Source organism: Dipodomys merriami, unplaced genomic scaffold (genome assembly GCF_024711535.1).
Source record: "Dipodomys merriami isolate MVZ:Mamm:240054 unplaced genomic scaffold, mDipMer1.0.p SCAF_1, whole genome shotgun sequence".
NCBI classification, from domain to species: Eukaryota; Metazoa; Chordata; class Mammalia; order Rodentia; family Heteromyidae; genus Dipodomys; species Dipodomys merriami.
In genome coordinates this window covers 7,388,408-7,400,451 of record NW_027202270.1, presented here as the reverse complement: position 1 = coordinate 7,400,451, position 12,044 = coordinate 7,388,408, and the positions used below count along the sequence as shown (strand labels likewise).

At 53.3% G+C, this 12,044-nt stretch overlaps 1 protein-coding gene across 1 annotated transcript; it reads left to right on the top strand.

Moving 5' to 3' along the window:
• Window positions 1-8,231: 8,231 nt before the first annotated feature.
• Window positions 8,232-12,015, top strand: LOC138827453 (uncharacterized protein C2orf72-like). Its single transcript, XM_070023003.1, has 2 exons — window positions 8,232-9,031; window positions 11,912-12,015. The coding sequence occupies exons 1-2, from the start codon at window positions 8,245-8,247 to the stop codon at window positions 12,013-12,015; spliced, it is 891 nt and encodes a 296-aa protein (XP_069879104.1). The 5' UTR covers window positions 8,232-8,244.
• Window positions 12,016-12,044: the final 29 nt, after the last annotated feature.

The window sequence follows — 12,044 nt, the reverse complement described above, 5'->3', positions numbered from 1 at the left end:
GAATATGGACAACAGCATCAGCCTTCTTCAGGGCACGTGTCTCAGCAAGTGCTGGAGTTAGGATATCAGGCCCATCCTGTTTTGCAATATTGCCCCTCTCCTTTCAACTTTTAGTAGATGCTGGTGCCATGCACTTGAGTCTCCAGAACTATGAGTTAAATCAAACTCTTTTTCTTAATAAGTACCTGGTCTCAGGTACTTTATTATAGTAACAGCCAACACACATGCAAGCAAGAAACACAATGAACAGGCTGTACAGATGGGATGGATTTGAGGGGTGACCAGAAGGAAAGTGACAGGGGACTCTTTCAGGGTTTGGGTTTGTGAAACTGGAGAAAGGGTGGTGGCTGCAGGGGAGGTAGAAGATGCCGGCGCAGGCTACTGGACACAGCGAGGAGAGGCCTAGGGAAAGCCTAGGGAGTGGCATCCTTCCTGCACTGCCTCCCATCACCCACAGACTCCAAAAAACTATGCATTCTTGGTGTGAGCCTGACTGAGGTAGTTCACACCCGTAATCCTAGCTATTCAAAAAGCTGAGATCTGAGGATCATGGTTGGAAGCCAGCCTGGGCAGGAATGTATGAGACTCATATCTCCATTGAACCCAAAAAGCTGGAAGTGAAGCTGAAGCTCAAGTTGGTAGAGTGCCAGCCTTGAGGGGAAAATCTAAGGGACGGGGTGTCCAGACCCTGTAGTCAAACCCCAGAACTGCCCCCCCACCACACACACACACACACACACACACACACACACACACACACACACACACACACTATTCTTGGTGTGAGTGCATTTTACATGAAAAAAAATGCACCAACAGGATGGAAATTTTCTTCCAGGTGTACACAGGAAAAATTGGAGTTGAAGAGGGCAGAGATTTGAAACATGGAGTCTGGGGGTACAAACCCCCAGGAACTAGTAAGTGTAAGTCTGGAGGCAGCCAGGTTTTCTGGGGTTCCCGGCAGCTCTGGCCACAGCTTGCTGTCTCAAAACAACGGAAGCTCACTCTCACCACTCCAGCAGCTCAGAACCAAGGCATCCGCAGGGCCCCCTCTGCCCAGCTCTGTGTGTTTCCATTTGGTAGCTCCAGATGCTCCTTGGTGGTGGCTGTCACATCCCAGCCCCTACCTCTTTCTGCCTTCATGCCTGTCTCCTCTGCGTGTCTCTCCCTGTGTGGCATCGATTCGGGCTCTATCAGAGAATGGTTTCATGTGTCATTTCATCTGAGATCTGCACAGTTCCTTTTGCCAAATAACTGGTCACTTACAGGATGGACTGTGCTCGCCACTGTGAGCCGAGACAGTCACACAGCAGCAGGGCGGGAGGCAGCGGTCCCACCTGCTATCTTTCTGACTTGGTACCAGGGCCTTGTGGCCAGGGCCACTCATACTGGAACCGCCCAGCCAACCCCCTCCCCCCCACAGACTCTCACCACTGAGGAACGCAGAAGGCATTCTGGGAAATCCAAGTAGGCCCCAACTAATCAGATGATCTCTCTTGATGGAAGGCTCTTGCCCTCAGACCTCACATGTTCTGTCCCCTATCAGACTTAAAACATTGAACATTGGTCTTATATGTCCAAACCCCTGAGAGCACTCATTGTGTGTGTGTGTGTGTGTGTGTTTACTGAGGCTTGGATTCAAAACGTAATACTTTTGCTTAAAAGACTGGCACTCTACCATTTAAGCTATACCTACACTTCTGGCTCTTTGCTGGTTAATTGGAGATTGGAGTTTCCTGGGCTGACTTGGAGCCACCTTCAGATCTCATTGATAAATTAACCCTGCATCACCCGCAGCAACGTGGGGCCAGCCCTGGCTTAGATCCCTGTGGGTGGTGGTAGATGCCCCAAGTTAGTACAGAACACTGCCAAGCATCTTCTAGCCCTCCAGGCTCCAGGCCCAGCCACACCTCAGCAAAACCCACCAGCAGGGGGCGCTCGCTCACCCTGGGGAAGGTGAGATTGGAAGGAAAACAAGAAGAAAATGTATTCACAGCGGGGCACCGGTGGCTCACGCCTGTAATCCTAGCTACTCAGGAGGCTGAGATCGGAGGATCACGGTTCAAAGCCAGCCCAGGCAGGAAAGTCCATGATACTCATCTCCAATAAACCACTAGAAAACCGGAAGTGGCACTGTGGATCAAGAGGTAGAGTGAGCATTCTGAAGAGCTGAAGAACGCAGGGACAGCGCCCAAGCCCAGAGTTCAAGCCCCACAACCGACAAAAAAAAAATGTATTCATGATTTTTTTAATTTGTCTCTTTTCCTCCTCTACTTCTAGATGTTCCCATTGGTTTTCCCAGGTTCTGAGCAGGAAGGCGTCCAGGTGAGCTGCAATAGCCCAATGGCTCCTACAGTGGGCCTGAGATCAGCCCGGGCAGAGGCAGAGAAAGGGCTGTGTGGGAAGGGGGAGGGGAGCGTGTGCTCCTGACACTCCCTGCCTTCAGGGGTTTCTTCCACTAAGCAGGACTCTGGTGAGCAGTGACCACCAGGCTTTGCCAATCACTGCCTGGTTGGCTCCCTCCCCCTGCAGAAATCTCTACCCAAGCCACATCAGGACAAACAAATGCTCTGCCCTCCAGTTCTGCCTTGCAGTGACTGTGGCCGGGGCTCGTCACAAAGAAGGTGGAGAATGTGTTAGAGGATTCTCATGTTCACCCAGCTCAGATAGAGCTGTGAAGGTCTCTGCATTAGTCCAGCCTGCAAAATCCAAAAGCTGGAAGCCCCAGGTACCCACACTGCAGTTCCAGTCCACCCTGCTCCCCTCTAGAATGGGAGAGATGAGGAGGAGGAGGAGGAGGAGGAGGAGGAGGAGGAGGAGGAGGAGGAGGAGGAGGAGGAGGAGGAGGAGGAGGAGGAGGAGGAGGAGGAGGAGACATCGTCACCCTCAAAACCAACTGGGAGCTAGAAGCGTGGCTTAAGTGATAGGGCACCAGCCATGAGTAAAAAAGTTAAACCAGAGGGCCCTAAATTTGTCTCCCCCCCTTTCACACACACACACACACACACACACACAGGCCCCCAGCTGATTGGACAAGGCCCACCCACATTGTGGAAGCACATCTATTTCATTCAATAAACTTTTGAGAAAAGGCTATACTAGGATTTGAACTTGTTTTCTACCACCTGAGCCGCGCCTCCAGCCCTAAATTAACTTGAATAGCCTCATTCATGTTGATCTCACCCCATACATTTACAAAAATATCTTGAATACTTAATCAAATATCTGACTACAATGGCCAGCCTTGTTGACACATAAAATGACTACACCAAGGCCTCCTGGGATCCTTCAGGTGTCTGCTGCTCCAAGTCTCTCCCACTTCTACTCCTTCCAGGCTGAGGCTCCGCCCTGACATGTTCTACCCAAAGGAGCCCTGAGACTTGAATTCTTCCCAGGCTTTCCTCTTTCCAGCCAGGTGGATCCCGAGGTCTTGGAGCTACACCCCTCCCCAACAAGCCGTGGAGATTGTAGACAGTGCCTTGAGTATAGGAAGAGATCTCCCTCTGCGGCCCCCTCCTCCTCCCTGCATCACTTTGTACTGTGGATCGGAAGCCTTACCTTGTTTTTCTTGCTTCTAAAGGACAGCAGCATGGGAAACTAACATGGGCCACCTGTCTGCTAGCGCTCTCCTACCAGGAAGAACTCATCCCCAGAGCCTAGTCCAGTGCCTGGCCCAGGGCAGGGACTGGGCCCCTGAGCTCCTGAGTCAACACCACGAGGTGCCTCGGATCTGGTGAGGTTAAAGGGACCAGGACACACTCAGGGGCACTCATGCAAGTGCATCTGTTCCTAGGCTTTGCAGAAGCGGAGCAAAATGAACTTTGGAGAGTCCCAATTTTGCCCCCAGCTCTTCTGCATGTAGGAGGCTCCTCAAAGCCACCTGAACTCCAGAGGACGCTGTTAATTGGTTAATTGGTTCCTGGTGGTGATGAGGTCCTGTCTCCTGTGTTCCCGTCCCGCAGCGCCCCCTGGTGGTGATGGGGTCCTGTCTCCTCACCTGCGTTCCCGCAGCACCCCCTGGTGGTGAGCACAGCTTCACCAGCTTCTTTTCAACCAGGCCTCCTCCAGTAGTGTCTTGTCTGCCACTTGGCTTGGAGAATCCAGGAAAGCAGGACATTTATTAATCCCTCCCACACAAGGCAGGAGTTCCATTTGTTTACCTTTTCTATTTCTAAAGCAAGATACTGCATGGTGGTTCCCCATCAATGTTTACAATCTTTGTGTATAGACAAATCAGTTAACATTTTTTTCAGATTTTTTTATTATTATAAAGGTGATGTACAGAGGGGTTACAGTTACAGATGTCAGGTAATGAATATATGTTTTGGGACAATGCCATCCCTTCCCTTGCTGTCCCCTGGTTTTTTCCTCCCTCCCCCACCCATATGTTATATACAGTAGTTTCAACAGTGTCTACTGATACCACTGCTGTATTTATTCATCCTTTGTCCCTCCATTTCTGTGCCCCTTTTGCCCTCCAAACAAGACAAAAAGAAAAAAAAACAACAAAGGAAAAGACCTTGTTTCCATTTCCTGGAGCTATGGGGCTGGGAAGGTGGCTCAGTGGTAGAGTGCTTGCCTCGCGTGCATGAGGCCCTGGGTTTGACTCTTTAGCACCACATAAGCAGAAAAAGCCAGAAGTGGCACTGTGGCTCAAGCCTTGCGCTGAAAAGCTGAGGGACAGTGCCCAGGCCGAGTTCAGGCCCCACAACCAATAAAAAAAAAAGTAAATAAGTGGGAAGCTCCATTTCCTGGAGCTCATTTTGATAAATATTAGGCATTGCACCTTTACGTTTCTCCCCTAAGAGTATCCTCTTTTAGTTTCACTGTGTGAATGCCTATAGTCCTGTATAATTTTATCATGCCCTTGTGTATTTCAGGTCTAGCTTCTGCATATGAAAGAAAACATGTTCCATTTGTGTCTCTGAGTTTGACTTACCCCACTTACATGATTTGTTCTAGTTCATCCACTTTTCTGCAAATGACCTATTATTCTTTTTAATACTGATTCCATTGTGTAAAAGTACCACATTTTTTGATCCACTCATCTATTATGAGGCATCTGGACTGTTTCCATAATTTGGCTACTGTGAATGGTGCAGCAATGAACATGGATGTACAGGTGTCTTTATCATATCCTGGCTTATGATGTTCTGGGTAAATGCCAAGGCATGGTATGGCTGGGTTAAAAATAAATTTTTTTGCCAGTCCTGGGCTTGAATTCAGGGCCTGGGCACTGTCCCTGAGCTTCTTTTGCTCAAGGTTAGCACTCTATCACTTGAGCCACAGTGCCACTTCTGGCTTTTTCTGCTTATGTGGTACTGAGGAATAAAACTCAGGGTTTAGTGAATGCTAGGCAAGCATTCTACCACTAAGCCACATTCCCAGCCCTAAAAATTTTTAAACAAATACTTATATTGGAAATAAAAATTGCAAAAATTAGGTTATGTGCATTTGACGGTCATGGGGCTTGAACTCTGGGCCTAGGCACTGTCCCTCAGCTCTTCAGCTCAAGGTGAGTACTCTACCACTTTGAGCCACGACACCACTTCCAGTTTTCTGGTGGTTTATTGGAGATAAGAGTCACATGGACTTTCTTGCCCGGGCTGGCTTTGAACTGTGATCCTCAGATCTCAGCCTCCTGAGTAGCTAGGATTACAGGCATGAGCTACCAGGGCCCAGCTGCATTTATTACTTTAAAATACAGGTAAACAGAAAGAAAACCGGTTGGTACATAAGGCATCCAGATGAGGCTTCAGATCCTTAGTTAATTTCACAAGGTAAAATTATTCTAAAAAGCTGTGCCTTGGAAGTGAGCTGTGGTTCAAGTGGTAGAGCGCCTGCCTGGAGCTGAAGAGCTCAGGGAAGTGCCCTGGTGAGTTCAAGCCCTATGACTCACACACACACACGTGCACACACACACACACACACACACGCACACACACACAGCTGTAGCTAATCTTAAATTCAAACAACATATTTATATATATATGCTAAATGTGGCAACTCTATATCTTTAACTAGTTACACCCTAATTAATTATGTCCATACAGCCTTTTCCCCTTTATCTATAGTGTTATGGGGAAGAGGGAGTGGGAAACGGGGTGGTGCTGGGATTTGAACTCAGGGCCTAGATATTACTGCACAGGTGCTCTACCACTTTAGCCCCAGTCCCACAAGTACAATTTTCCCCACAAGAGAGGGGTGAACGCCTTCATACTATTCAGTGCTCTTTTTTTCCAGTTTGAACACAGGTGCTTTGCCACTTGATCCATGCCTCTGGGCCTTTTTGCTCTGGTTATTTTTGAGATAGGGTCTCAAGTGGTGCCCAGATAAGCCTAGCCTTCGACCCTCAATGCTTCCTGCTGAGCTGGGATGACAGCTTTTTCTGTGGAGATCAGGGTCTTGCAAACTCATTGGCTGGGCCTGCCTCAAACCACAATGCTCCTGATCTCAGCTTGTGAGGCTGGCACAAGCCTCTGCCCAGCTATTAAAGTGGGGTCTCTCACACCTTTGCCAGGGCTGTCCTGGAACAGTGATCCTTCTGGTCTCCATCTCCTTGTGACTAGGATTACAGGTGTGAGCCTCTGGTGCCCAACCATCCAGTGGCCTAGCTTTTCACACTGGCATAAAGGCATAGACATCTGGGGCTGGAAAGGTGGCTCAGTGGTAGAGTGCTTGCCTCCCATGCATGAGGCCCTGGGTTTGATTCCTCAGCACCACATAAACAGAAAAAGTTGGAAGAGGCACTGTGGCTCAAGTGGTAGAGTGCTAGACTTGAACTGAAGAGCTGAGGGACAGCACCCAGGCCCAGAGTTCAAGTCCCACAACAAAAACAAACAAACTTAAGACATCTATCTACAGGTAACTGTTGCTTTCCTCCTCCTCTTCCTCTTCCTCCTCCTCTCCAATTCCTTTTCTGCTACATCCAGCTGCCCTTCCTGTTCCTGGCTCTTCCTCCAGGGGGTTCCCATGGGGCTGGTGCTTGCGGCTCTCCTCGGAAGCCCCAGGAGAGAGAGGCGCTAGGGAGAGGCTCTGCTCAGGCACGGAGATTCCAGCCACATCCCTGGTACTCCAGTCACCAGCTCCGTGGCTTTGAACACGTCCTCAAGTCACCTGACCCACAAGCCCTCCAGGGTTGTGACCTGGGTTAGAGATCCTAGTGCAGCTACTGAGACACTCTCCCTTCACCAAGAGAGGGCAGAGTCTGCAAGAACAGCCCTGGGCCATCACATACTAAAGCATCCAAAACCCTGTGCTCAGGGGGACCTGGGCCGGTGGCTCAGGCCTGTAATCCCAGCTACTTAGGAGACTGAGACACAGACAATTGCAGGTCAAAGGCAACTGGGCCAGGAGTTCATGAGACTGGATCTCCAATCAAGCAGCTAAATGGGGGAGGAAATCACTCCTGTGGGACAGTTAAGCAGAAGAGGTCTCTGAAAGTCCTGTCGGGCTGTGAGTGAATGAGTGGTGCCTACTAGCCCCAACAGGGGAACAGGCAGGGCAGGACAGGGCAGGGCCGGGCAGGGCAGGGCAGGTCTGCTGGAGGAGTCCCGGGCCTCTGATCCTCTCCAACTGAAGCTGGTTTAAAAGGTTAAGGTCAACTATGTGCTGTGGCTCTCACCTATCTATAATCCCAGCTCCTCGGGAGGCTGAGATGCGGGGATCACAGCCTAAAGCCAGCCCAAAAGGAACCATTTTCCCCACCGTGGGGGGGTCTCAGTGTCTGGAGCAGCCCTGGGCCCCTTGGGGCTCTTTTTGCTTACTCCATGGAGAAGGGGCAGCTGAGGAGTTTTCGTTTTCTGGCCTGTTGTTTGGTCAAGATCTTGGCTGTCACAGCAACTGTCCCTTCGCTGTTCGCTCAAGGCTGGCTCTCTACAGCTCGAGCCGTGCCTCCACATCCGACTCTTTTTTGCTAGTTAACTGGCAAGTCTGTAAAGAGTCTCACGGGCTTTCCTGCCCAGGCTGGCTTCAAACCACCATCCTCAAAGCTCAGCCTCCTGAGTAGCTAGGATTACAGGCCCCACTCACACACCGTACAATTTGCCTTTGGAAAGTGGTGGAGGAAGGAGGGACCACGAGTGTTCCAACAGCTTCCCCGCGGTAGAAGCAAGCTCTCCGGGGAAGCGCGGGGCCCAGGCCCGGGGCCGCAGAAGAGGTGAAGCGCCGGGGTATTGTGACATGATCCGGACGGCTTTCCCCTGGGCCGGCCGGGGCCCGGGACACTGGGACAAGCCGGCCAGCATGGAGCCGGGGCCTGGGGTGGAGACTGCCCGGGCCTGGCGGGGGAGGCAGCCGCCGCGGCGGCTCGTGGAGCCCTGGTTCCAGGGCCGCGACCGGGTGCTGCTCGTCAACGAGTTCTGGAAGCGGGAAGATGGGGACGTGGCGGGGCCCAACGACCCCGAGCGAGACCCCGACCACCCCGGGCGGGACCCCCGGCGGGACCCGCGGCGGATTCCCAGCGATCGGCGCATCGGGTCTCGGTCCTCCATCGCCTCGGGCAGCGTCGGCGGCCCCCGGGGGCCCAAGCGCTCGGCGGCCGTCCTGACCGACAGCGCCCACAGCCCGATCGTCCGGTGCAGGCGCCCGGCGAAGAGGATGCGGGTCACGGAGGAGCCGGAGGGCACGGACTCGGAGGACTCGGAAGCCCCGTGGACGCCGCCCGGGTCCCCGGGCCCGGCGGTGACGGCGGAGCAGCCCGCGGAGGCAGGCGCGCAGCTGATGCTGGTGCTGTGCGGCCCCGCGGCCCTGCGCGCGCATCACTCCGGCCTCCGGAGCCTCCTGCGAGAGATGCGCGCGCAGACCCCGGGCCCGCCCGCCGCGCTGCTGGGCATCCTGGTGCAGCCCCGACCCGGGGAGGAGGCCGTGGCCCGCCGCCGCCTGGAGGGGCTGCTCTGCGACGTCTTCGGCCCCGGCGAGGTGCACACGGCCGTCTTCGGCCCCGGCCGGCCGCAGGGCGCCCTAGACGTGCAGCGCGCCTCCCGGCAGGTGCCCAGAACCCTCCGCATGGACCGCCAGACGCAGACGGATGGTGAGGGGCCGGGGGTGGCGGCGCGGGCGCGGGGGGGCGCGAACCCGGGGATCCCGTGCCCTGGCCGTGACGCCCACCACCGCCCCAGTGACCAGAGGCCGAGGGCTCCGTACGGCTCGGCGTAGGGGCGGAGCTGGCCTCGGAGCAATCCGATTGGTTAGTTCGTTGATTGAGTTGTCCAATGAGCTGTCTGGGAGGGGAAGCCCCGCCCTCCCGGGAAAGGAAGCCCCGCCCGGCCACGGGCCCTACCTGCCGCTTGCAGAGCGTGGTTTCCGGCGATTCAAAGTCCCGCCTTTGTGCGGGCCTGACGGGACCGTGGAGGACCCGGCGCCCACCCCACCCCAGACCCCGACCCCACAGCGGCCCCTCGCGCGGTCCCTTCCCCAGCCTGCTCCCCGGGCCTGTTACCCAGGGAACTCCAGCGGCCACAGGCGTGCCTATTGTGAGCCAGGCCCTTGCCTGGCTTCACCTCCAGTCCTCACCGCCACCCTCTGGGCAGCAGGCCAACCGACCCGAAACCACGGAGGCCTCCCCGCCTTGGGCCCAGGGCCTCCGCCCCTCTCTCCCCCCTTCCCCACCCAGGGTCTCCCCTGAAGCTCTGCGCACCTCCTGTTTGCAGAACTCCCTCCCGAGGCTGAGGCTGAGGAAGGACTGGCGGGCCGGGGGGAGGGGGGTGATCATGGTTACAGAGGCTCTGCCACCCTCCCCCAGTGCCCTCCTCTGGGCCCGAACCCCTCATGTGACATGTGAGGATGAAAGCCAATCTGGGACAAATGGTGGTGTGTGTGCGCCCTGGGTGTCTGGGACAATTACCAGAAGAGGGGGCAGATAACCCTCACTACCTGACTTCACACCCCTTAGGCTACTTCTCCCTCTCCTAATGAAAGTTCCCTTCCCCGTGGGCCGGCCCGAGCTTCTCAGCCAAATCCAGAGAATCCTACTCCATCTTAGAGTGCTGGTTCTTCAGGAGAACATCGATGGTCCTCACGCCCATCACTCACACACCTCCATCACACACACACACACACACACACCACGCCTCCAACCATCCCACATCACCACCTCCTGCACCTTCTCTTGATTCCTGCAGACTGCCTGGAGCCCGGGGACCTCGGCTGTCTTTGGTCTTCACAGCCTGGGGTTTGTGAATGACAGTGACAACAGGCTAAAGTCACTCCAGCATCCAGACAGAATGTAATCTATGTGTCCAGGCATTCAGGAGACTCAGAGGCGGAAAGACAGGCTTCCAGGCGGGATTCTCAAGAAAGGTTTTCTTGAGATCTCTTTGAGAGGGGTCTTGGCCATAGAGGGGAGGGTGGAGGAAAAGGAAGTGTATCCCTCAGGACCCATGGTGGCCACAGGCAGCAGTGATGACTGGTAAGAGTTCTGGACGAGAACCCCTGTGCCATTCTAAGACAAACTTTTGTTCCTTGAAGGCCCCTCCCTCCTTCCAGGAACCATCCAGGCTAAGGAACCACTTAAATCTCTGTAGAAAGTTCTCTGAGATTCCTCCACCTGTCTCCTTCGGATGAAATGGAAGCTCAGAGCTCCCAGGAAACTCTTCCTGTGAGCACCTGGTTCTTGAAACCAGTGATTCTCAACCAAGGGGGATTTAAACAGCCCTTGTATCTCCCTGGGGTGCTTAGGCATGTCTGGGAACATTCTGGATTGTCCTGGAGAGGCCCTGTGGGTCAAGGCCAGAGAAGCTGCTCTCATTCCTATTAAGTCACAGGCAGGTTTCCCACAGTGAGACATTATGTGAAACATTATCCCACAATGCTAGAAGGGCTGAGACTGAGAAGCCTGAACCTCGGTCAAAAAGGTCAGAGGTGTTCTAGACCTGTCTGCTAAGTCCCAGGGAAGACACTGGCCGCAGTTCCCAGCCTCCCCCCTCCCCTTAAGCCCCTGCCCCTTGCTCTGGGCTCCAAGGTACTGACGGGGCATGGACAGGTCTTGTAGATTCAAGTGTGAACCAAATGCAATCTTACACAATTGATCCAGTCTCCCCTCATGCTTTTGAGGGGTGGGGTGCTTGTACTGGACTTGAACTCAGAGCCTCACACTCTTACTTGGCTTTTTCTACTCAAGGGTGGTGCACTACCACTTGACCCACACCTCGACTTCTGGCTTTCTTTTGCTGGTTAATTAAAGATAAGAATCTCACAGATTTTTCTGCCCCGGTTGGCTCCGAACCTCAGATCTCAGCCTCCTGGGTAGGTAGAATGACAGGTACAAGCCACTGGCACTTTTAAATTTACATTCAAAGGATTTTTAACTCATTTACCATTTTAATTCATTGTTTTACAATCTTTTTCTGATTCCGTATTGCCTTTGGGGAGAGGGGGTGTTCATGAAAAGAAAGAACCCTAAACTGAAATTAGCCCTGTCCATGCTTCCAACTAGCTGTGTGACCTCAGAAAGGTAACTGAACTTCTCTGAATCTTCATATCCTCTTCTATAAAGAAACTGTCTAATTCTTAAGAGTCTTCACAGGCTGTGGAAGCCTGAAAACAGGTCCTGCACTTTCAAAGTTACACTTAGCTGGGCTGGGGGAGGGGGGGGACGGGGAGGGGGGGAGAAAGGGGGCTTCTTTGAGCCTTCTTAGCCAGCTAGCTCAGCCTTGAAGCTTCTCTCTGGAGCAGATCTCCAGCACAGGTAGGGTAGTGCACTCACCTTCCCAGCGACACATTCCTGGTAGAAGGTCTGTCTTTACATGGCAACGCTTTTTGTTGCCACATGGAATGTTTAGGCTGTCTTTTTAAAATACTTTCCCCTCTTCTGTCCTAAAATGAAAACCACACGGTTCATTTATTAGAGAAAAAGTCACAGTCACCAAATGTGGGGCACAGAAGATCATCAGTAATTTTTTTTTGTTTGCAGCTGCTATATTGCAGGGAGAATTCTATCCCCAACAAGAGGATGAGCAAAATCAGGACATTCCCCCTCCCCGGGTCCCCTCCTACAGTAGGAGATGCGGGCTGTAAAGGAAGCAGAAGTTTCTCTGAGATGCTGG